We start from the raw sequence: 26,932 nt of genomic DNA, 5'->3' as shown, positions 1-26,932 counted from the left end.
TTGAGCTCAGGTGCATCCTGTTTCCATTGATCATCCTTGAGATGTTTCTACAACTTGATTGGAGTCCACCTGTGGTAAATTAAATTGATTGGACATGATTTGAAAAGGCACACACCTGTCTATATAAGGTCCCACAGATGGCAGTGCATGCCAGAGCAAAAACCAAGCCATGAGGTCGAAGGAATTGTCTGTAGAGCTCCGAGACAAGATTATGTCGAGGCACAGCTCTGGGGAAGGGTACAAAAACATTTCTGTAGCATTGAAGGTCCCCAAGAACACAGTGGCCTCCATCATTCTTAAATGGAAGAAGTTTTGAACCACCAAGACTCTTCCTAGAGCTGGCCACCCAGCCAAACTGAGCAATTGAGGGAGAAGGGCATTCGTTAGGGAGGTGACCAAGAACCCGATGGTTGCTCTGACAGAGCTCTAGAGTTCCTCTGTGGAGATGGGAGAATCTTCCAGAAGGACAACCATCTCTGCAGCACTCCACCAATCAGGCCTTTATGGTAGAGTGGCCAGACGGAAGCCACTCCTCAGTAAAAGGTACATGATAGCACGCTTGGAGTTTGCCAAAAGCCACCTAAAGACTCTCAGACCACGAGAAACAAGATTCTCTGGTCTGATGAAACCAAGATTGAACTCTTTGGCCTGAATGCCAAGTGTCACATCTGGAGGAAACCTGGCACCATCCCTACGGTGAAGCATGGTGGTGGCAGCATCATGCCGTGGGGATGTTTTTCAGCGGCAGGGACCGGGAGACTAGTCAGGAACAAGGCAAAGATGAACGGAGCAAAGTACAGAGAGATCCTTGATGAAAACCTGTTCCAGAGCGCTCGGAACCTCAGACTGGGGCGAAGGCTCACCTTCCAACAAGCAATGACCCTAAGCACACAGCAAAGACAATGCAGGAGTGGCTTCGGAACAAGTCTCTGAATGTCCTTGAGTGGCCCAGCAAAACCAAGGCCTTGAACCCGATCAAACATCTATGAAGAGAACGGAAAATAGCTGTGCCACAACACTCCCCATCCAACCTGACAGAGCTTTAGAGGATCTGCAGAGTGCCAAGATTTTAGCATCATACCGAATAAGAATTGAGGCTGTAATCCCTGCCAAAGGTGCTTCAACAAAGTACTGAGTAAAGGGTCAGAATACTTATGTAAATGTGATATTTCATTTTTTTAAATAAATGAGCAAACATGAAAAAAACAGTTTTTGCTTTTTCATTACGGGGTATTGTGTGTAGATTGATGAGGGGTGAAACAATTGAATCCATTTTAGAATAAGGCTGTAACGTTACAAAATGTGGAAAAAGTCAAGGGGTCTGAATTCTTTCCGAAGGCACTGTACCATGTCATAGAAAACATCTCATGTCGTCAATGAAAAAAAGTGAGTAAGCTGTGCCTTGTAGGAGCGAGCGCCCACAACTTTAAGCAATTACAAGCCATCCAACTTTACGTAATGACTCACCCACGCCATCTCTCTTACGCATGAAAAATCTATGGTTAAGGTGGCGCAACGGAAGTCACAGACTTCGGCCACGGCGGTACACAGATAAAAGGTGTTTGGATTGCGGTAACTGGAGTATTAGAACGGGACCTTTTGGAGACGAATGATATCTTCTACTGTGCGCAATCTCATTAGGAACATGGAGAGCTCCAGGCTATGGACCAGAGCGTTGGTTTGCGCGGTGTTGCTGTCCATCGTTCTTAGTGCTGAAATTGACTACTCGGATTCCGAATTGGACCTCGACACAAGAAGTGTGAGAGACTTCTACCCCAAAGATCCGAATTTGACCAACGAAAAGCAACTGGTAAGTTTCTATCTAGTTTCTATTCTATCTAGTAACACCTGCGACTTTAATGGTTAATGAGCATTAGATTTTTGTCTATTTGAAAGGTCTGCTTTGGAAGGATTTCTCATTCTAATGTGTCAATATTTCCCACAGCTTGGAGCACTACATGACGTTCTTAAAAAGCTGCAGACCAAGAGACTTCCATTCTGGGAAAAGAAATTCGGCCAAGTCCCTACGGTAAATGTAACAATTTCAACGAACCTTCTAAACATGGAACGACCTATATTTCGAAAAACGGATTGCCTAAACTGGCGCGTAAAACTACATTTCAACATTTTAACTTTCACTAAATGCGTTCATGTGCCATGTTTTGTGGTTGATGTGATCTGATGTGGTGACAGGTGGATATGACCCCACAGACCTTTGCATCTGTTGGCAAAAATGTCGCACACGGTCTTATTTTGTCTACTTTCTCTTTTTCAGTGCGACGTTGGAGAGCAGTGCGCAGTGAGAAAGGGCGCGAGAATCGGCAAAATGTGCGACTGTCCTCGCGGAGCATTCTGCAACTCTTACCTGCTCAAGTGCTTGTGAATTGAATTGGTCTGAATGTAAGTTAGAAGTTGATGGCAAACTAAAACTGTTACATCAGAACGATATGTGATATAGGAATATTGTTATGATACTACAATATACGATTATCCGGAGAGTGACTGGTTGCATTCTGAGAGATTGTCCCCAAAAAGGCTTATTTTGAAGTTATGAAATATTTTATTTTCAACTGGATGTTTCTGTAACCAAAAATGAGTTGTGCTATGAATAAACCGCGTTCTATCTTGTTTTGTAAAGCAGTCTGAGTGGTCTCTCTTTGCTCCAATCATTTCATGATCCACATGCATAAAGATGATGCGCAATGCTGTGTGCGATAATGTTCTGGGTTATTTCCTACAAACTCATGAAGTAAAAAATACCTACCGATAATATTAGTCATGAAGTACGTGGATTCATAAGGGCTGAGTCTTGTCTGGACTGAGAATGAAATAGCATTTTTAGGCCAAATGGAGATATGGTCGGACATAAACAAAACAGTAGTGTATGTACATTTGTTGAATCTAATAAATAGGATTTACTTAGAGCATTAGACATTTACACTACCTTCATGATGAATACAAGTTATATAATCACAATAGTTCAACTTGTAGAGAATATTTTATGGTTTTCAAGTGAATAAAAAGTATGTTATTTAACTATTTCCCTTGTGGTGTTTTTCCATAGAAGCATTGGTGTCACTCCATGCTTTTTTGGGGTGTCTTTGCATTGTTGTGAGGTAACCAACATTACTCGGTTAGAGGAAAGCCTTTTATTACAGTATTTCCTGAAATAACACAAAAGTAGCTGGTTTGAATTTTTCCAGTCTGTTCCACCCAAAGTGGCTCACAAACCTGACAGTTGGTGTTTGCAAAACATGTTGTAAATCAAGTTACTGTTGATGGGCTCTGGTCATAAGTAGAGCAGTGTATAGAGAATTGTTGCCATTTGGAACACATGCTCTCACATATTATCACACCAAGGTGTGTATCTGATTCAAACATAGGACTGAATCGTAGGACATTGTTAGGCTGTGAGGTCATATCAGCTAATTATATACTGTAAATGCAATCGGTGACTCCGAGACAAGTGTTGTAAGGCAGGAGGTGGGATTGCTGACATAGTTCATAGTTGTGGATTGCCTTACAACACCACATACCTAAATAGCTCAAATTTACCCATCCTCTCCCACTGCGGTTGATCTCCACCATCTCCACCTCCATCCCTCCATCCCTCACTTGTCCAGGCTGTCTCTCTGATTCCTCTCCTCTCTCTTCTCCGATGGGCCCATGTCTCATTAATAATGACTGTGTTGTGTTCATACCCTGGTGAAGACAGTTTGCCTGTTGAAACGTTGGGCATTCCTTTTTTGCAACTGAGCTCTTAGAGTGTGCAGCTCTCCTTTATTTTCAAGTGTTCCACTCCGCTAGCCAGCACCTCGCCTAAATAGGTGTGTGTTTCTTTTTCCTCTAGATTGTGTTGCATTCTACAACACAAATAAACTCTGTCTCAGGAAAGGAACAGAATGTTCTTTCTGTCTATTTGGCGCCTGCCTTTCAAACACACTGTCCGCCCTCCTGAATCGTCTTACCAGTCGCGTCACTGAAAAGCAGGCTCCTCAGCGGCACAACTTCAGGCTAAGGAGTGGGTTTCTACATTCACCCCCCCAACTTACTCTACACCAACCCCAGTCCCCAGCATTGATCTGAGCGAAACTGCAGATCTGGGTCACCGCACCTGTAACGGACCTCACGCAGCTTGCCTAGCAAGTACCGCTTACTCCTGAATCGGCTCATACCTAGGCTCGAGCCCAGGACCTTTCCTTGCAAACGTACGTGACCGCCCTGCTGAAGCATCTTACCAGTCGCGCCATAAGTGGGGCTACTTCAGTCTGGGGAGTGAGTTTCACACATACCCATGTGATACACACACATGGTGTTATTTTAGCTAGCTAGCCGCTGGAGGAAATCAAAAGGAGGTGCAACAATACAAGTTGTTTCTGTCAATGACCTATGCTCTCAATGTGATTTGATAGGAGTGAAGCCAAATCCAAATTGGCTTCCCTTGACACTTTTTTGGAATGCCAGGACCATTCACAGTTGAGCTCACTCAGTTTAGCTCAATGCTGATTAGCTATTATTTGATGCTTTTTTTATTCAAGGGTGCTCGCTGGCTTGCAGCAACATCGCCATACTCTTTTGCACCAGGGGGCATCAAATAGATGGCCTACATATACCAAGAAAGAGGGGAGCTGTTTCGAAAATTATGAAACACATAAAGACTCAAGATTTGTTTTATTTTTCTTGGTCTGTTTTTGGGGGAAGCCTGGCCTCCCTTGCCACCCATGAATACACGCCACTGGCAGCGTGCATTCAGTTCTGTCCAGGGCAGAGCTCAAACTCTTCATCTTCGGTGCACGAACACATGCCACTCAAAGCTCAAAAGTCTCACCCAACAGAGCACAGGAGTTGGCTCAGAGTGGGGAGTGTTGTTGTGCAGAAGGTTGTTTTTTGACTTCACTGGGCCTTTAAATAACTATTCGGCTGACACTTCAGATGTGAGGACAAACATGGTGGTTAATAATGGGCTGTTTAGAGCCAGAGAAATCAGGTCACATAGCAAATTATGCTGCAGCTGGCTTATTTACATAAACTTTACATAACCTAAACACAGCATTGTCTTTCATGCAGTATTTTGCTCTGTTGCTAGTTCTGGCATATGTCTTTATTTGATAGGGAGTGAGACAGGTACAATTAAAATATTTGACTCATCAAATTGACAAGGGTCAGATGCACTCATGTATGTGTGTGAGTGTTATCGCTATCTATGAAACACCATCTGTGGGTTGTACAGAAAACTTTTCCATCAGATTAAATTCCCCACCACATCCAATAATGTTCATTCCAAAGGACCCTCAATGCCTTGTTGTTACAATCACACTACATACATATGGTATGTAACCATGCTGTGCTAAAACATCCTTTTCCCTTCACTCATTAAGTATAATACACTGAGTATACCAAACATTAGGAACACCTTCCTAATATTCAGCAGGTGCTCTTAATGTTTTGTATACTCAGTGTATATCTAAAGGAACATATTCCACAGTTAACTAGCTGTGAGTAGCGTAAACACATACTAACTCTCCAGCAGTACTACAACAACCTGAAGGAAACACTATGATGGTGACGCAAGACAGCGGAGGGTCAGGATGAGGTCAGCCACCAATATGCCAATTAAATCACGATTTATAAGGATTTGACTTGGCTAGTAAAGCAAATAACACCTATTAAGCGGGAACAAGGAGCCGACCAAGGGTGACTCAAAATGCATTTTGATGGGTGCATATTACATTATTATTACAACTAACTTTTTATTTTAACCTTTATTTTACCAGGCAAGTCAGTTAAGAACAAATTCTTATTTACAATGACGGCCTGGGAACAGTGGGTTAACTGCCTGTTCAGGGGCAGAACGACAGGGTTTGAACTTGCAACCTTCCGGTTACTAGTCCAACGCTCTAACCACTAGGCTACGCTGCCGCCCCAACGTAATGAAGATGCCAGGGAGAGTGACTAGGCACAATTACTTGTAAATGTCGCAGACTCTAAGGACTCTAATGAGAGAAAGTGGATGGCAAGAACATTATCTGATTATTATGAACTGGGTTGTTTCGAGCCCTGAATGCTGATTGGCTGACACCCGTGGAATATCAGACAGTATACCACGGGTATGGCAAAACATTTATTTTTACTGCTCTAATTATGTTGGTAACCAGTTTATAATAGCAATAAGGCAGCATGGGGGTTTGTGGTATATGACCAATATTCCATGGCTAAGGGCTGTATCCAGGCGATGCGTCATTCCTAAGATCAGCCCTTAGCCATGGTATATTGGCCATATACAATACCCTCTCGTGCCGTATTGCTTAAATATATCCTACATGTGTTTTCATTACCCTGAGTCATTATGCTTGAGACATACTACATGGGCGACAGGTAGCCTAGAGGTTAGGGAGACGATCCAGCAACCCTTGTGCCCTTGAGCAAGGCACTTTATCCCCTACAACAACAGCTCCCCGGGCGCCCAGTGTGGCAGGCCCCTGCACCTCTCCAAAACCTGTATGGATGAATTGAAATAATCTATCAGTCAATAATCAATAAGGCTACAACTATCAAAATTCAAACCCCAAAGACTTGAGGGCAACCTAACCGTACCATAATTGGGACTTAATCTATGTTCTTGTCTTTGATAAATGTGTTTCACCCTCTTCATGTCAGTGTGGATAAGAGACAATCATTGGACGACAAACATTCTTAAATTATTTTTATTAACAAAAATATAGAAACAGGGACCGCTCATAGAAATGTAAAATGTCACTAAATATTGTGGCCATTTACACATCAACGCAACCCATTTCATATCATTCAGCTTTGAAAAGCAAAACATTACAGCAGCGATCTTCCATTGATGATTTTTGAATGTAAAGACTCAAGCACTATCAAACATATCATACAATTCTATGAACCTGGCTTAACGCCAATCATCTCCTTTAGAATTACTGAATCAATTCATAAACATAACAAAACCCGACATTTTCTCAACAGCTTTCCTCACACAAAATAGAACAGAGTGGTTTTAAATGAATGTCAAAGTTCCATCATCAACAAGATCTACATCATGCAGAACAACTAAACAAGATGCCTCCGTTTGTATTCAGACAAACACACTGAGTTATAATAGTGACAATGCATTCTACTGTGAACAGAAAACAACAGTTGAAATAATGATTCTGTCAGAGGACTTGTGCATTTTAAATACGAGAGCCGGTGTTAAATTATCAAAAGTATACCTCATTCTCATTCCATGACTAACTTTGTAACTTCATTAAACAAAAAAAGCACAACATTTGTAATGTGATCACTCAGGGAGATTTGAAGCATCAATAGAAAACTCGAATGACGAGCCACACAGGATTCCTTAGTTGCATGTTATTAACGGTATTGATTAACGGTAGAAATGTCCCTCGTCTAGTGGTCGGGTTGTTAATCAGATAGCTGATTAAATGGCTTGAGGGTCAGACCCAGTGCAGCCGCACTACCCACCATAGTCCTGAGCTAGGTGTAGGGTTAAGTTGCACCTAGAGGCTGATCCTGGGTCAGTTTAGCATTTTCCTGACTAATGGCTAAGGTTAGGATTGAGGGAGAGGAAGCTGATCCTAGATCTAGGGGGAACTTCACCCCGGAGCCCTGAGCTAGAGGACATAGAAGGAAAGTGCATGGCGTGACTATAGACCCAAGCAAAGGGAGGGAAAATGTGGTGACATTTTGTGAACCACACCCTTACGAAGTGTGTACATTTCTCCATTGTTGTAGGCAGCAGACAGGCACAACCGATACTAAAAGGGACTAAACTTCTTACCATCCCCACTCTGAAGGAATCCAAATCACCTATGGAACAAGAACTGGGTATACGCTCCTCAAGAATAATAAAAGCATAAAAACTATTAAGTCGTGGTGATGCATTGAGTCCATCCATTCAGTGGTACTGTATGACTCATAGAGCAGCTCCATTCAAACCCACACAACTTCTAAATACCAGGGCCGTGTTCATTAGGGCACACAGTAGCAAAACGTTTCGGAACGAGAAACTGAAATTAGCATGTATTATTGGACCAGGAGAGGTAGTTCCTCCCAGTTAGGGATGTGCATGGTTATTCGAATATTCGAACAGACGTTAGTATTCGAATACTTGTGTGAGTATACAATTTTGTGAGAAGAAAGAAATATAGGCCTATTTTACACAGAAAATTATTTTTCTAAATTAAAATATCCATGGGACATTGTTACATACAAGGATATACCATGCCATTTCAAATTACTAATTTAATAAAACTAACTTTTTTATGTTGTTTTTATGACGTGCACAGTGCACCTCATAAAAAGACCGGCAGCCATGTGTAGCTTGTTGTTTATGTAGGCCAATCAACGTGGAAAAGAGGCTAAATGTGTAACAAGTGGAATGAAAGTTCACTTATGCAATGCAAGATGGAATAAAATTACTGAATTAAAATGTAGCGAAATGAGAAAGAATAACAACCAACAGGTAGGCTGTTGTTTTATCTGAATGGGGTTGGGGAAAAAGCACAGCATGTGGCCTCAATTAGCCTAGCTAGCTATAGCTGGCTAGCTTCTCTAGGCTACTCCAGTCAAGACAGGCACTGTTATATAGGATAATAAATAACATTGAATTGCCTTGGTGTCTCTCTCTCTCCCTCCATCCACCTGTTCGCCCCCTCTGCAGCTGCAGCAATAGAGCGCCAGCCTCTCTCCCTCCCGCAGCAGTGCTCAGGTAAAAAAAAAACAATAACACATGTATTTCGAATATCTGACAAAAATTCATTATACTATTCAAATTTGAAATTATTTCAAACCCCCATTCCTACGTCCCCATTTTACTACATTTTGATGCCTACTGAACATGACCCTGGAAAGGCCCCCGTAGGATACTCTATGACCCATGGCTGTGCTACGACGGCCCGTCTCCCTGCTGCTCTGGCTGGAAGGGGTAGCTGATAGCGGGAGGGAAGCCTGGGTTCCTGGGCTGATCATCCAGCAGCACCAGATCCTCTACATCCCTACCATTGAACCGCCGCCGGCAGATCTTCACCGTCACCTTGCGCCCCTGGAAGGCCTTGAGGGCCTCCTTGGATGCCATGGCCCTGGCGGCTGCCTCGTCACGCCCGTAGCCCGTGCCCAGATAGACTGTCTGGCAGCGCAGCTCGCACACCTGGCCCTCCTTCTGGGAGCGCGCCGCAGGCAGGTCGGGGATGTCCTTCAGGGGCACAAAGACGCAGCTCAGGCTCTCTTTGGACGACTCAGTGCAGGCACGCAGGATCTCAAAGTGGTCCAGGTTGGGGCCGAAGCCCCCTGCCGACACCAGCTTCCACGCCACAGCCTTGTAGAGGCGGTTGAAGAAGGGCTGGTGCTCGGCAGGTGCCTGCGGGGTGGGCCTTGCTTGAAGGGGTTCCCAGGCTTGGTCCGCTTGGCGCAGCTGTCGTCGTCGCCCCCTGAGAATCAGCGAGATAAAAGACAACTGAGTAGGGATTCTTCCCGGCAACACTTGCTTCACCTGCAGAGGACAGATTCCAGCGGTGTGAGGGAGGCGTTGGATAGGCACCGTTTACTTCAAGGCCAAACAAAAGCAGCAGAAAAAATACTGCTGTATGATTAATCTAACCGTAACAATGTAGAGTATGTTTGATGGAAAAGTACAGAAACTTTTTCCACTTTAATTGTCCCACAAATATACAGAAATGGATATACAGCATCACAGTAATTGCCGTTCAGTGTACTGAATCACTTCCATGAGTTAACAATACTGTACAACCCTGAAGCAAAGACAGGCCATTGGTCAAAGACAGGCCATTTCTTTTTTTGTAGGGCTATAATATTAGCGTCAATTAAAACGTTTAAAGTTGGACTCTCCAAACTATACAAGGAATCTAAACTTTAAATAGTTTCAAATTCAAATGAATCAACATTTATTGATCAAGTGCACAGGATACAGGTGTAAACAGTCTCTCTGATACCACTGGTTATACTGGTGGAGAGTCTCTCTCTCTGATACCACTGGTTATACTGGTGGAGAGTCTCTCTCTGATACCACTGGTTATACTGGTGGAGAGTCTCTCTCTCTCTGATACCACTGGTATACTGGTGGAGAGTCTCTCTCTGATACCACTGGTTATACTGGTGGAGGAGAGTCTCTCTCTCTGATACCACTGGTTATACTGGTGGAGAGTCTCTCTCTCTCTGATACCACTGGTTATACTGGTGGAGAGTCTCTCTCTGATACCACTGGTTATACTGGTGGAGAGTCTCTCTCTGATACCACTGGTTATACTGGTGGAGAGTCTCTCTCTGATACCACTGGTTATACTGGTGGAGAGTCTCTCTCTCTCTGATACCACTGGTTATACTGGTGGAGAGTCTCTCTCTGATACCACTGGTTATACTGGTGGAGAGTCTCTCTCTCTGATACCACTGGTTATACTGGTGGAGAGTCTCTCTCTCTGATACCACTGGTTATACTGGTGGAGAGTCTCTCTCTCTGATACCACTGGTTATACTGGTGGAGGTCTCTCTCTCTGATACCACTGGTTATACTGTGGAGAGTCTGGAGAGTCTCTCTCTTGATACCACTGGTTATACTGGTGGAGAGTCTCTCTGATACCACTGGTTATACTGGTGGAGAGTCTCTCTCTGATACCACTGGTTATACTGGTGGAGAGTCTCTCTCTGATACCACTGGTTATACTGGTGGGAGTCTCTCTCTGATACCACTGGTTATACTGGTGGAGAGTCTCTCTCTCTGATACCACTGGTTATACTGGTGGGAGTCTCTCTCTCTGATACCATGGTTACTGGTGGAGGAGAGTCTCTCTCTGATACCACTGGTTATACTGGTGGAGAGTCTCTCTCTGATACCACTGGTTATACTGGTGGAGAGTCTCTCTCTCTGATACCACTGGTTATACTGGTGGAGAGTCTCTCTCTGATACCACTGGTTATACTGGTGGAGAGTCTCTCTCTCTGATACCACTGGTTATACTGGTGGAGAGTCTCTCTCTGATACCACTGGTTATACTGGTGGAGAGTCTCTCTCTCTCTGATACCACTGGTTATACTGGTGGAGAGTCTCTCTCTCTGATACCACTGGTTATACTGGTGGAAGAGTCTCTCTCTGATACCACTGGTTATACTGGTGGAGAGTCTCTCTCTCTGATACCACTGGTTATACTGGTGGAGAGTCTCTCTCTGATACCACTGGTTATACTGGTGGAGAGTCTCTCTCTGATACCACTGGTTATACTGGTGGAGAGTCTCTCTCTGATACCACTGGTTATACTGGTGGAGAGTCTCTCTCTCTCTGATACCACTGGTTATACTGGTGGAGAGTCTCTCTCTGATACCACTGGTTATACTGGTGGAGAGTCTCTCTCTCTGATACCACTGGTTATACTGGTGGAGAGTCTCTCTCTGATACCACTGGTTATACTGGTGGAGAGTCTCTCTCTGATACCACTGGTTATACTGGTGGAGAGTCTCCTCTCTGATACCACTGGTTATACTGGTGGAGAGTCTCTCTCTCTGATACCACTGGTTATACTGGTGGAGAGTCTCTCTCTGATACCACTGGTTATACTGGTGGAGAGTCTCTCTCTGATACCACTGGTATACTGGTGGAGAGTCTCTCTCTCTGATACCACTGGTTATACTGGTGGAGAGTCTCTCTCTGATACCACTGGTTATACTGGTGGAAAGTCTCTCTCTCTGATACCACTGGTTATACTGGTGGAGAGTCTCTCTCTGATACCACTGGTATACTGGTGGAGAGTCTCTCTCTGATACCACTGGTTATACTGGTGGAGAGTCTCTCTCTGATACCACTGGTTATACTGGGAGAGTCTCTCTCTGATACCACTGGTTATACTGGTGGAGAGTCTCTCTCTGATACCACTGGTTATACTGGTGGAGAGTCTCTCTCTCTGATACCACTGGTTATACTGGTGGAGAGTCTCTCTCTCTGATACCACTGGTTATACTGGTGGAGAGTCTCTCTCTGATACCACTGGTTATACTGGTGGAGAGTCTCTCTCTGATACCACTGGTTATACTGGTGGAGAGTCTCTCTCTGATACCACTGGTTATACTGGTGGAGAGTCTCTCTCTCTGATACCACTGGTTATACTGGTGGAGAGTCTCTCTCTGATACCACTGGTTATACTGGTGGAGAGTCTCTCTCTGATACCACTGGTTATACTGGTGGAGAGTCTCTCTCTGATACCACTGGTTATACTGGTGGAGAGTCTCTCTCTGATACCACTGGTTATACTGGTGGAGAGTCTCTCTCTGATACCACTGGTTATACTGGTGGAGAGTCTCTCTCTCTGATACCACTGGTTATACTGGTGGAGAGTCTCTCTCTGATACCACTGGTTATACTGGTGGAGAGTCTCTCTCTGATACCACTGGTTATACTGGTGGAGAGTCTCTCTCTGATACCACTGGTTATACTGGTGGAGAGTCTCTCTCTGATACCACTGGTTATACTGGTGGAGAGTCTCTCTCTGATACCACTGGTTATACTGGTGGAGAGTCTCTCTCTGATACCACTGGTTATACTGGTGGAGAGTCTCTCTCTGATACCACTGGTTATACTGGTGGAGAGTCTCTCTCTGATACCACTGGTTATACTGGTGGAGAGTCTCTCTCTGATACACTGGTTATACTGTGGAGAGTCTCTCTCTGATACCACTGGTTATACTGGTGGAGAGTCTCTCTCTCTGATACCACTGGTTATACTGGTGGAGAGTCTCTCTCTCTGATACCACTGGTTATACTGGTGGAGAGTCTCTCTCTGATACCACTGGTTATACTGGTGGAGAGTCTCTCTCTCTGATACCACTGGTTATACTGGTGGAGAGTCTCTCTCTCTGATACCACTGGTTATACTGGTGGAGAGTCTCTCTCTCTGATACCACTGGTTATACTGGTGGAGAGTCTCTCTCTCTCTGATACCACTGGTTATACTGGTGGAGAGTCTCTCTCTCTGATACCACTGGTTATACTGGTGGAGAGTCTCTCTCTGATACCACTGGTTATACTGGTGGAGAGTCTCTCTCTCTGATACCACTGGTTATACTGGTGGAGAGTCTCTCTCTGATACCACTGGTTATACTGGTGGAGAGTCTCTCTCTTCTGATACCACTGGTTATACTGGTGGAGAGTCTCTCTCTCTCTGATACCACTGGTTATACTGGTGGAGAGTCTCTCTCTCTCTGATACCACTGGTTATACTGGTGGAGAGTCTCTCTCTCTGATACCACTGGTTATACTGGGGAGAGTCTCTCTCTCTGATACCACTGGTTATACTGGTGGAGAGTCTCTCTCTCTGATACCACTGGTTATACTGGTGGAGAGTCTCTCTCTCTCTGATACCACTGGTTATACTGGTGGAGAGTCTCTCTCTCTGATACCACTGGTTATACTGGTGGAGAGTCTCTCTCTCTCTGATACCACTGGTTATACTGGTGGAGAGTCTCTCTCTCTGATACCACTGGTTATACTGGTGGAGAGTCTCTCTCTCTCTGATACCACTGGTTATACTGGTGGAGAGTCTCTCTCTGATACCACTGGTTATACTGGTGGAGAGTCTCTCTCTGATACCACTGGTTATACTGGTGGAGAGTCTCTCTCTGATACCACTGGTTATACTGGTGGAGAGTCTCTCTCTGATACCACTGGTTATACTGGTGGAGAGTCTCTCTGATACCATGGTTATACTGGTGGAGAGTCTCTCTCTCTGATACCACTGGTTATACTGGTGGAGAGTCTCTCTCTCTGATACCACTGGTTATACTGGTGGAGAGTCTCTCTCTGATACCACTGGTTATACTGGTGGAGAGTCTCTCTCTGATACCACTGGTTATACTGGTGGAGAGTCTCTCTCTCTGATACCACTGGTTATACTGGTGGAGAGTCTCTCTCTGATACCACTGGTTATACTGGTGGAGAGTCTCTCTCTCTGATACCACTGGTTATACTGGTGGAGAGTCTCTCTCTCTGATACCACTGGTTATACTGGTGAGAGTAGTCTCTCTCTGATACCACTGGTTATACTGGTGGAGAGTCTCTCTCTCTGATACCACTGGTTATACTGGTGGAGAGTCTCTCTCTCTGATACCACTGGTTATACTGGTGGAGAGTCTCTCTCTGATACCACTGGTTATACTGGTGGAGAGTCTCTCTCTCTGATACCACTGGTTATACTGGTGGAGAGTCTCCCTCTCTCTGATACCACTGGTTATACTGGTGGAGAGTCTCTCTCTCTGATACCACTGGTTATACTGGTGGAGAGTCTCTCTCTCTCTGATACCACTGGTTATACTGGTGGAGAGTCTCTCTCTGATACCACTGGTTATACTGGTGGAGAGTCTCTCTCTCTCTGATACCACTGGTTATACTGGTGGAGAGTCTCTCTCTGATACCACTGGTTATACTGGTGGAGAGTCTCTCTCTGATACCACTGGTTATACTGGTGGAGAGTCTCTCTCTGATACCACTGGTTATACTGGTGGAGAGTCTCTCTCTCTGATACCACTGGTTATACTGGTGGAGAGTCTCTCTCTCTGATACCACTGGTTATACTGGTGGAGAGTCTCTCTCTGATACCACTGGTTATACTGGTGGAGAGTCTCTCTCTGATACCACTGGTTATACTGGTGGAGAGTCTCTCTCTGATACCACTGGTTATACTGGTGGAGAGTCTCTCTCTCTGATACCACTGGTTATACTGGTGGAGAGTCTCTCTCTGATACCACTGGTTATACTGGTGGAGAGTCTCTCTCTGATACCACTGGTTATACTGGTGGAGAGTCTCTCTCTGATACCACTGGTTATACTGGTGGAGAGTCTCTCTCTGATACCACTGGTTATACTGGTGGAGAGTCTCTCTCTCTGATACCACTGGTTATACTGGTGGAGAGTCTCTCTCTCTGATACCACTGGTTATACTGGTGGAGAGTCTCTCTCTGATACCACTGGTTATACTGGTGGAGAGTCTCTCTCTGATACCACTGGTTATACTGGTGGAGAGTCTCTCTCTGATACCACTGGTTATACTGGTGGAGAGTCTCTCTCTGATACCACTGGTTATACTGGTGGAGAGTCTCTCTCTGATACCACTGGTTATACTGGTGGAGAGTCTCTCTCTGATACCACTGGTTATACTGGTGGAAAGTCTCTCTCTGATACCACTGGTTATACTGGTGGAGAGTCTCTCTCTGATACCACTGGTTATACTGGTGGAGAGTCTCTCTCTGATACCACTGGTTATACTGGTGGAGAGTCTCTCTCTGATACCACTGGTTATACTGGTGGAGAGTCTCTCTCTCTCTGATACCACTGGTTATACTGGTGGAGAGTCTCTCTCTCTGATACCACTGGTTATACTGGTGGAGAGTCTCTCTCTCTGATACCACTGGTTATACTGGTGGAGAGTCTCTCTCTCTGATACCACTGGTTATACTGGTGGAGAGTCTCTCTCTCTGATACCACTGGTTATACTGGTGGAGAGTCTCTCTCTCTGATACCACTGGTTATACTGGTGGAGAGTCTCTCTCTCTGATACCACTGGTTATACTGGTGGAGAGTCTCTCTCTCTGATACCACTGGTTATACTGGTGGAGAGTCTCTCTCTGATACCACTGGTTATACTGGTGGAAAGTCTCTCTCTCTGATACCACTGGTTATACTGGTGGAGAGTCTCTCTCTGATACCACTGGTTATACTGGTGGAGAGTCTCTCTCTCTGATACCACTGGTTATACTGGTGGAGAGTCTCTCTCTCTCTGATACCACTGGTTATACTGGTGGAGAGTCTCTCTCTCTCTGATACCACTGGTTATACTGGTGGAGAGCTCTCTCTCTCTGATACCACTGGTTATACTGGTGGAGAGTCTCTCTCTCTGATACCACTGGTTATACTGGTGGAGAGTCTCTCTCTCTGATACCACTGGTTATACTGGTGGAGAGTCTCTCTCTGATACCACTGGTTATACTGGTGGAGAGTCTCTCTCTCTGATACCACTGGTTATACTGGTGGGTGGAGTCTCTCTCTCTCTGATACCACTGGTTATACTGGTGGAGAGTCTCTCTCTCTGATACCACTGGTTATACTGGTGGAGAGTCTCTCTCTCTGATACCACTGGTTATACTGGTGGAGAGTCTCTCTCTGATACCACTGGTTATACTGGTGGAGAGTCTCTCTCTGATACCACTGGTTATACTGGTGGAGAGTCTCTCTCTGATACCACTGGTTATACTGGTGGAGAGTCTCTCTCTTATACACTGGTTATACTGGTGGAGAGTCTCTCTCTGATACCACTGGTTATACTGGTGGAGAGTCTCTCTCTCTGATACCACTGGTTATACTGGTGGAGAGTCTCTCTCTCTGATACCACTGGTTATACTGGTGGAGAGTCTCTCTCTCTGATACCACTGGTTATACTGGTGGAGAGTCTCTCTCTGATACCACTGGTTATACTGGTGGAGAGTCTCTCTCTCTGATACCACTGGTTATACTGGTGGAGAGTCTCTCTCTGATACCACTGGTTATACTGGTGGAGAGTCTCTCTCTCTGATACCACTGGTTATACTGGTGGAGAGTCTCTCTCTCTGATACCACTGGTTATACTGGTGGAGAGTCTCTCTCTGATACCACTGGTTATACTGGTGGAGAGTCTCTCTCTCTGATACCACTGGTTATACTGGTGGAGAGTCTCTCTCTCTGATACCACTGGTTATACTGGTGGAGAGTCTCTCTCTGATACCACTGGTTATACTGGTGGAGAGTCTCTCTCTCTGATACCACTGGTTATACTGGTGGAGAGTCTCTCTCTCTCTGATACCACTGGTTATACTGGTGGAGAGTCTCTCTCTGATACCACTGGTTATACTGGTGGAGAGTCTCTCTCTCTCTGATACCACTGGTTATACTGGTGGAGAGTCTCTCTCTGATACCACTGGTTATACTGGTGGAGAGTCTCTCTCTCTGATACCACTGGTTATACTGGTGGAGAGTCTCTCTCTGATACCACTGGTTATACTGGTGGAGAGTCTCTCTCTGATACCACTGGTTATACTGGTGGAGAGTCTCTCTCTGATACCACTGGTTATACTGGTGGAGAGTCTCTCTCTGATACCACTGGTTATACTGGTGGAGAGTCTCTCTCTCTGATACCACTGGTTATACTGGTGGAGAGTCTCTCTCTGATACCACTGGTTATACTGGTGGAGAGTCTCTCTCTGATACCACTGGTTATACTGGTGGAGAGTCTCTCTCTCTGATACCACTGGTTATACTGGTGGAGAGTCTCTCTCTCTGATACCACTGGTTATACTGGTGGAGAGTCTCTCTCTCTGATACCACTGGTTATACTGGTGGAGAGTCTCTCTCTCTGATACCACTGGTTATACTGGTGGAGAGTCTCTCTCTCTGATACCACTGGTTATACTGGTGGAGAGTCTCTCTCTTGATACCACTGGTTATACTGGTGGAGAGTCTCTCTCTCTGATACCACTGGTTATACTGGTGGAGAGTCTCTCTCTGATACCACTGGTTATACTGGTGGAGAGTCTCTCTCTCTGATACCACTGGTTATACTGGTGGAGAGTCTCTCTCTGATACCACTGGTTATACTGGTGGAGAGTCTCTCTCTGATACCACTGGTTATACTGGTGGAGAGTCTCTCTCTGATACCACTGGTTATACTGGTGGAGAGTCTCTCTCTCTGATACCACTGGTTATACTGGTGGAGAGTCTCTCTCTCTGATACCACTGGTTATACTGGTGGAGAGTCTCTCTCTTGATACCACTGGTTATACTGGTGGAGAGTCTCTCTCTGATACCACTGGTTATACTGGTGGAGAGTCTCTCTCTCTGATACCACTGGTTATACTGGTGGAGAGTCTCTCTCTCTGATACCACTGGTTATACTGGTGGAGAGTCTCTCTCTCTGATACCACTGGTTATACTGGTGGAGAGTCTCTCTCTCTGATACCACTGGTTATACTGGTGGAGAGTCTCTCTCTCTGATACCACTGGTTATACTGGTGGAGAGTCTCTCTCTCTGATACCACTGGTTATACTGGTGGAGAGTCTCTCTCTGATACCACTGGTTATACTGGTGGAGAGTCTCTCTCTGATACCACTGGTTATACTGGTGGAGAGTCTCTCTCTCTGATACCACTGGTTATACTGGTGGAGAGTCTCTCTCTCTGATACCACTGGTTATACTGGTGGAGAGTCTCTCTCTCTGATACCACTGGTTATACTGGTGGAGAGTCTCTCTCTGATACCACTGGTTATACTGGTGGAGAGTCTCTCTCTCTGATACCACTGGTTATACTGGTGGAGAGTCTCTCTCTCTGATACCACTGGTTATACTGGTGGAGAGTCTCTCTCTCTGATACCACTGGTTATACTGGTGGAGAGTCTCTCTCTGATACCACTGGTTATACTGGTGGAGAGTCTCTCTCTCTGATACCACTGGTTATACTGGTGGAGAGTCTCTCTCTGATACCACTGGTTATACTGGTGGAAGAGTCTCTCTCTCTGATACCACTGGTTATACTGGTGGAGAGTCTCTCTCTGATACCACTGGTTATACTGGTGGAGAGTCTCTCTCTCTGATACCACTGGTTATACTGGTGGAGAGTCTCTCTCTGATACCACTGGTTATACTGGTGGAGAGTCTCTCTCTCTGATACCACTGGTTATACTGGTGGAGAGTCTCTCTCTGATACCACTGGTTATACTGGTGGAGAGTCTCTCTCTCTGATACCACTGGTTTACTGGTGGAGAGTCTCTCTCTCTGATACCACTGGTTATACTGGTGGAGAGTCTCTCTCTCTGATACCACTGGTTATACTGGTGGAGAGTCTCTCTCTCTCTGATACCACTGGTTATACTGGTGGAGAGTCTCTCTCTCTGATACCACTGGTTATACTGGTGGAGAGTCTCTCTCTCTGATACCACTGGTTATACTGGTGGAGAGTCTCTCTCTGATACCACTGGTTATACTGGTGGAGAGTCTCTCTCTCTGATACCACTGGTTATACTGGTGGAGAGTCTCTCTCTCTCTGATACCACTGGTTATACTGGTGGAGAGTCTCTCTCTCTCTGATACCACTGGTTATACTGGTGGAGAGTCTCTCTCTCTGATACCACTGGTTATACTGGTGGAGAGTCTCTCTCTCTGATACCACTGGTTATACTGGTGGAGAGTCTCTCTCTGATACCACTGGTTATACTGGTGGAGAGTCTCTCTCTGATACCACTGGTTATACTGGTGGAGAGTCTCTCTCTGATACCACTGGTTATACTGGTGGAGAGTCTCTCTCTGATACCACTGGTTATACTGGTGGAGAGTCTCTCTCTCTGATACCACTGGTTATACTGGTGGAGAGTCTCTCTCTCTCTGATACCACTGGTTATACTGGTGGAGAGTCTCTCTCTCTGATACCACTGGTTATACTGGTGGAGAGTCTCTCTCTGATACCACTGGTTATACTGGTGGAGAGTCTCTCTCTCTGATACCACTGGTTATACTGTGGTGGAGAGTCTCTCTCTGATACCACTGGTTATACTGGTGGAGAGTCTCTCTCTGATACCACTGGTTATACTGGTGGAGAGTCTCTCTCTCTGATACCACTGGTTATACTGGTGGAGAGTCTCTCTCTTGATACCACTGGTTATACTGGTGGAGAGTCTCTCTCTCTGATACCACTGGTTATACTGGTGGAGAGTCTCTCTCTCTGATACCACTGGTTATACTGGTGGAGAGTCTCTCTCTGATACCACTGGTTATACTGGTGGAGAGTCTCTCTCTCTGATACCACTGGTTATACTGGTGGAGAGTCTCTCTCTCTCTGATACCACTGGTTATACTGGTGGAGAGTCTCTCTCTCTGATACCACTGGTTATACTGGTGGAGAGTCTCTCTCTCTCTGATACCACTGGTTATACTGGTGGAGAGTCTCTCTCTGATACCACTGGTTATACTGGTGGAGAGTCTCTCTCTCTGATACCACTGGTTATACTGGTGGAGAGTCTCTCTCTGATACCACTGGTTATACTGGTGGAGAGTCTCTCTCTGATACCATGGTTATACTGGTGGAGAGTCTCTCTCTGATACCACTGGTTATACTGGTGGAGAGTCTCTCTCTGATACCACTGGTTATACTGGTGGAGAGTCTCTCTCTGATACCACTGGTTATACTGGTGGAGAGTCTCTCTCTGATACCACTGGTTATACTGGTGGAGAGTCTCTCTCTGATACCACTGGGTTATACTGGTGGAGAGTCTCTCTCTCTGATACCACTGGTTATACTGGTGGAGAGTCTCTCTCTCTGATACCACTGGTTATACTGGTGGAGAGTCTCTCTCTGATACCACTGGTTATACTGGTGGAGAGTCTCTCTCTCTGATACCACTGGTTATACTGGTGGAGAGTCTCTCTCTGATACCACTGGTTATACTGGTGGAGAGTCTCTCTCTCTGATACCACTGGTTATACTGGTGGAGAGTCTCTCTCTGATACCACTGGTTATACTGGTGGAGAGTCTCTCTCTCTGATACCACTGGTTATACTGGTGGAGAGTCTCTCTCTCTGATACCACTGGTTATACTGGTGGAGAGTCTCTCTCTCTGATACCACTGGTTATACTGGTGGGAGAGTCTCTCTCTCTGATACCACTGGTTATACTGGTGGAGAGTCTCTCTCTGATACCACTGGTTATACTGGTGGAGAGTCTCTCTCTCTGATACCACTGGTTATACTGGTGGAGAGTCTCTCTCTCTCTGATACCACTGGTTATACTGGTGGAGAGTCTCTCTCTCTGATACCACTGGTTATACTGGTGGAGAGTCTCTCTCTCTCTGATACCACTGGTTATACTGGTGGAGAGTCTCTCTCTGATACCACTGGTTATACTGGTGGAGAGTCTCTCTCTGATACCACTGGTTATACTGGTGGAGAGTCTCTCTCTGATACCACTGGTTATACTGGTGGAGAGTCTCTCTCTGATACCACTGGTTATACTGGTGGAGAGTCTCTCTCTGATACCACTGGTTATACTGGTGGAAAGTCTCTCTCTCTGATACCACTGGTTATACTGGTGGAGAGTCTCTCTCTCTCTGATACCACTGGTTATACTGGTGGAAAGTCTCTCTCTGATACCACTGGTTATACTGGGGAGAGTCTCTCTCTCTGATACCACTGGTTATACTGGTGGAGAGTCTCTCTCTCTCTGATACCACTGGTTATACTGGTGGAGAGTCTCTCTCTCTGATACCACTGGTTATACTGGTGGAGAGTCTCTCTCTCTGATACCACTGGTTATACTGGTGGAGAGTCTCTCTCTCTGATACCACTGGTTATACTGGTGGAGAGTCTCTCTCTGATACCACTGGTTATACTGGTGGAGAGTCTCTCTCTCTGATACCACTGGTTATACTGGTGGAGAGTCTCTCTCTCTGATACCACTGGTTATACTGGTGGAGAGTCTCTCTCTCTGATACCACTGGTTATACTGGTGGAGAGTCTCTCTCTCTCTGATACCACTGGTTATACTGGTGGAAAGTCTCTCTCTCTCTGATACCACTGGTTATACTGGTGGAGAGTCTCTCTCTCTGATACCACTGGTTATACTGGTGGAGAGTCTCTCTCTGATACCACTGGTTATACTGGTGGAGAGTCTCTCTCTCTGATACCACTGGTTATACTGGTGAGAGTCTCTCTCTCTGATACCACTGGTTATACTGGTGGAGAGTCTCTCTCTCTGATACCACTGGTTATACTGGTGGAGAGTCTCTCTCTCTCTGATACCACTGGTTATACTGGTGGAGAGTCTCTCTCTCTGATACCACTGGTTATACTGGTGGAGAAAGTCTCTCTCTGATACCACTGGTTATACTGGTGGAAAGTCTCTCTCTCTGATACCACTGGTTATACTGGTGGAGAGTCTCTCTCTGATACCACTGGTTATACTGGTGGAGAGTCTCTCTCTCTGATACCACTGGTTATACTGGTGGAGAGTCTCTCTCTCTGATACCACTGGTTATACTGGTGGAGAGTCTCTCTCTCTCTGATACCACTGGTTATACTGGTGGAGAGTCTCTCTCTCTGATACCACTGGTTATACTGGTGGAGAGTCTCTCTCTGATACCACTGGTTATACTGGTGGAGAGTCTCTCTCTCTGATACCACTGGTTATACTGGTGGAGAGTCTCTCTCTCTGATACCACTGGTTATACTGGTGGAGAAGCTCTCTCTCTGATACCACTGGTTATACTGGTGGAGAGTCTCTCTCTCTCTGATACCACTGGTTATACTGGTGGAGAGTCTCTCTCTGATACCACTGGTTATACTGGTGGAGAGTCTCTCTCTCTCTGATCCCACTGGTTATACTGGTGGAGAGTCTCTCTCTGATACCACTGTTATACTGGTGGAGAGTCTCTCTCTGATACCACTGGTTATACTGGTGGAGAGTCTCTCTCTGATACCACTGGTTATACTGGTGGAGAGTCTCTCTCTGATACCACTGGTTATACTGGTGGAGAGTCTCTCTCTGATACCACTGGTTATACTGGTGGAGAGTCTCTCTCTGATACCACTGGTTATACTGGTGGAGAGAGTCTCTCTCTGATACCACTGGTTATACTGGTGGAGAGTCTCTCTCTCTGATACCACTGGTTTATACTGGTGGAGAGTCTCTCTCTCTCTGATACCACTGGTTATACTGGTGGGAGTCTCTCTCTCTGATACCACTGGTTATACTGGTGGAGAGTCTCTCTCTCTGATACCACTGGTATACTGGTGGGAGAGTCTCTCTCTCTGATACCACTGGTTATACTGGTGGAGAGTCTCTCTCTCTGATACCACTGGTTATACTGGTGGAAAGTCTCTCTCTCTCTGATACCACTGGTTATAATGGTGGAGAGTCTCTCTCTCTGATACCACTGGTTATACTGGTGGAGAGTCTCTCTTGATACCACTGGTTATACTGGTGGAGAGTCTCTCTCTCTGATACCACTGGTTATACTGGTGGAGAGTCTCTCTCTGATACCACTGGTTATACTGGTGGAGAGTCTCTCTCTCTGATACCACTGGTTATACTGGTGGAGAGTCTCTCTCTCTTGATACCACTGGTTATACTGGTGGAGAGTCTCTCTCTTGATACCACTGGTTATACTGGTGGAAGTCTCTCTCTGATACACTGGTTATACTGGTGGAAGTTCTCTCTCTCTGATACCACTGGTTATACTGGTGGAGAGTCTCTCTCTGATACCACTGGTTATACTGGTGGAGAGTCTCTCTCTCTGATACCACTGGTTATACTGGTGGAGAGTCTCTCTCTCTGATACCACTGGTTATACTGGTGGAGAGTCTCTCTCTCTCTGATACCACTGGTTATACTGGTGGAGAGTCTCTTCTCTGATACCACTGGTTATACTGGTGGAGAGTCTCTCTCTGATACCACTGGTTATACTGGTGGAGAGTCTCTCTCTCTGATACCACTGGTTATACTGGTGGAGAGTCTCTCTCTCTCTGATACCACTGGTTATACTGGTGGAGAGTCTCTCTCTGATACCACTGGTTATACTGGTGGAGAGTCTCTCTCTCTGATACCACTGGTTATACTGGTGGAGAGTCTCTCTCTGATACCACTGGTTTATACTGGTGGAGAGTCTCTCTCTCTCTGATCCCATGGTTATACTGGTGGAGAGTCTCTCTCTGATACCACTGGTTATACTGGTGGAGAGTCTCTCTCTGATACCACTGGTTATACTGGTGGAGAGTCTCTCTCTGATACCACTGGTATACTGGTGGAGAGTCTCTCTCTGATACCACTGGTTATACTGGTGGAGAGTCTCTCTCTGATACCACTGGTTATACTGGTGGAGAGTCTCTCTCTGATACCACTGGTTATACTGGTGGAGAGTCTCTCTCTGATACCACTGGTTATACTGGTGGAGAGTCTCTCTCTTGATACCACTGGTTATACTGGTGGAAAGTCTCTCTCTCTCTGATACCACTGGTATACTGGTGGAGAGTCTCTCTCTCTGATACCACTGGTTTACTGGTGGAGAGTCTCTCTCTGATACCACTGGTTATACTGGTGGAGAGTCTCTCTCTGATACCACTGGTTATACTGGTGGAGAGTCTCTCTCTCTCTGATACCACTGGTTATACTGGTGGAGAGTCTCTCTCTCTGATACCACTGGTTATACTGGTGGAGAGTCTCTCTCTCTCTACCACTGGTTATACTGGTGGAGAGTCTCTCTCTGATACCACTGGTTATACTGGTGGAGAGTCTCTCTCTGATACCACTGGTTATACTGGTGGAGAGTCTCTCTCTGATACCACTGGTTATACTGGTGGAGAGTCTCTCTCTGATACCACTGGTTATACTGGTGGAGAGTCTCTCTCTCTGATACCACTGGTTATACTGGTGGAAAGTCTCTCTCTCTGATACCACTGGTTATACTGGTGGAGAGTCTCTCTCTCTGATACCACTGGTTATACTGGTGGAGAGTCTCTCTCTGATACCACTGGTTATACTGGTGGAGAGTCTCTCTCTCTGATACCAATCTCTCTCTCTCTGATTGTATACTGGTGGAGAGTCTCTCTCTCTGATACCACTGGTTTAATGGTGGAGAGTCTCTCTCTGATACCACTGGTTATACTGGTGGAGAGTCTCTCTCTCTTGATACCACTGGTTATACTGGTGGAGAGTCTCTCTCTCTGATACCACTGGTTATACTGGTGGAGAGTCTCTCTCTCTCTGATACCACTGGTTATACTGGTGGAGAGTCTCTCTCTGATACCACTGGTTATACTGGTGGAGAGTCTCTCTCTCTCTCTGCTCCACTGGTATACTGGTGGAGAGTCTCTCTCTGATACCACTGGTTATACTGGTGGAGAGTCTCTCTCTGATACCACTGGTTATACTGGTGGAGAGTCTCTCTCTGATACCACTGGTTATACTGGTGGAGAGTCTCTCTCTGATACCACTGGTTATACTGGTGGAGAGTCTCTCTCTCTGATACCACTGGTTATACTGGTGGAGAGTCTCTCTCTCTGATACCACTGGTTATACTGGTGGAGAGTCTCTCTCTCTGATACCACTGGTTATACTGGTGGAGAGAGTCTCTCTCTGATACCACTGGTTATACTGGTGGAGAGTCTCTCTCTCTGATACCACTGGTTATACTGGTGGAAAGTCTCTCTCTGATACCACTGTTATACTGGTGGAAAGTCTCTCTCTCTGATACCACTGGTTATACTGGTGGAAGTCTCTCTCTGATACCACTGGTTATACTGGTGGAGAGTCTCTCTCTCTGATACCACTGGTTATACTGGTGGAGAGTCTCTCTCTCTGATACCACTGGTTATACTGGTGGAGAGTCTCTCTCTGATACCACTGGTTATACTGGTGGGAGAGTCTCTCTCTCTCTCTGATACCACTGGTTATACTGGTGGAGAGTCTCTCTCTGATACACTGGTTATACTGGTGGAGAGTCTCTCTCTCTGATACCAGGGTTATACTGGTGGAAAGTCTCCTCTCTGATACCACTGGTTATACTGGTGGAGAGTCTCTCTCTCTGATACCAGTGGTTATACTGGTGGAGAGTCTCTCTGATTACCACTGGTTATACTGGTGGAGAGTCTCTCTCTGATACCACTGGTTATACTGGTGGAGAGTCTCTCTCTCTGATACCACTGGTTATACTGGTGGAGAGTCTCTCTCTGATACCACTGGTTATACTGGTGGAGAGTCTCTCTCTCTATGTACCACTGGTTATACTGGTGGAGAGTCTCTCTCTGATACCACTGGTTATACTGGTGGAGAGTCCTCTCTCTGATACCACTGGTTATACTGGTGGAGAGCTCTCTCTGATACCACTGGTTATACTGGTGGAGAGTCTCTCTCTCTGATACCACTGGTTATACTGGTGGAGAGTCTCTCTCTCTGATACCACTGGTTATACTGGTGGAGAGTCTCTCTCTCTGATACCATGGTTATACTGGTGGAGAAGTCTCTCTCTCTGATACCACTGGTTATACTGGTGGAGAGTCTCTCTCTCTGATACCACTGGTTATACTGGTGGAGAGTCTCTCTCTCTGATACCACTGGTTATACTGGTGGAGAGTCTCTCTCTCTGATACCACTGGTTATACTGGTGGAGAGTCTCTCTCTCTGATACCACTGGTTATACTGGTGGAGAGTCTCTCTCTCTGATACCACTGGTTATACTGGTGGGAGTCTCTCTCTCTGATACCACTGGTTATACTGGTGGAGAGTCTCTCTCTGATACCACTGGTTATACTGGTGGAGAGTCTCTCTCTCTCTGAACCACTGGTATACTGGTGGAGAGTCTCTCTCTGATACCACTGGTTATACTGGTGGAGAGTCTCTCCTCTGATACCACTGGGTTATACTGGTGGAGAGTCTCTCTCTGATACCACTGGTATATGGTGGAGAGTCTCTCTCTGATACCACTGGTTATACTGGTGGAGAGTCTCTCTCTCTCTGACCACTGGTTATACTGGTGGAAGTCTCTCTCTCTGATACCACTGGTTATACTGGTGGAAGTCTCTCTCTCTGATACCACTGGTTATACTGGTGGAGAGTCTCTCTCTGATACCACTGGTTATACTGGTGGAGAGTCTCTCTCTCTGATACCACTGGTTATACTGGTGGGAGAGTTCTCTCTCTTGATACACTGGTTATACTGGTGGGAGAGTCTCTCTCTCTGATACCACTGGTTATACTGGTGGAGAGTCTCTCTCTCTGATACCACTGGTTAACTGGTGGAGAGTCTCTCTCTCTGATACCACTGGTTATAAGGTGGAGAGTCTCTCTCTCTGAACCACTGGTTATACTGTGGAGAGTCTCTCTCTCTGATACCACGGTTATACTGGTGA

General features: G+C 45.8%; 2 protein-coding genes across 2 annotated transcripts in view; one reads left to right on the top strand and one right to left on the bottom strand.

Moving 5' to 3' along the window:
• The first annotated feature begins 1,501 nt into the window (after window positions 1-1,501).
• LOC116359643 (cocaine- and amphetamine-regulated transcript protein) lies at window positions 1,502-2,637 on the top strand. The gene is made up of 3 exons (XM_031812763.1): window positions 1,502-1,810; window positions 1,946-2,029; window positions 2,276-2,637. The coding sequence occupies exons 1-3, from the start codon at window positions 1,610-1,612 to the stop codon at window positions 2,381-2,383; spliced, it is 393 nt and encodes a 130-aa protein (XP_031668623.1). The 5' UTR covers window positions 1,502-1,609; the 3' UTR covers window positions 2,384-2,637.
• Window positions 2,638-6,688: 4,051 nt separating this feature from the next.
• The window catches only part of LOC116359560 (protein CDKN2AIP homolog A-like), a 24,376-nt gene continuing 4,132 nt past the window's right edge, over window positions 6,689-26,932 (bottom strand). Inside the window, exon 5 of the mRNA XM_031812392.1 lies at window positions 6,689-9,560. Coding sequence (XP_031668252.1) covers window positions 8,906-9,560 — 655 coding nt within the window. The 3' untranslated portion in view covers window positions 6,689-8,905. The remainder of the gene's footprint in view (window positions 9,561-26,932) is intronic.

This window comes from Oncorhynchus kisutch, unplaced genomic scaffold, assembly GCF_002021735.2.
Source record: "Oncorhynchus kisutch isolate 150728-3 unplaced genomic scaffold, Okis_V2 Okis03b-Okis08b_hom, whole genome shotgun sequence".
Classification (NCBI taxonomy): domain Eukaryota; kingdom Metazoa; phylum Chordata; class Actinopteri; order Salmoniformes; family Salmonidae; genus Oncorhynchus; species Oncorhynchus kisutch.
This window is presented reverse-complemented; position numbering and strand designations above follow the sequence as displayed.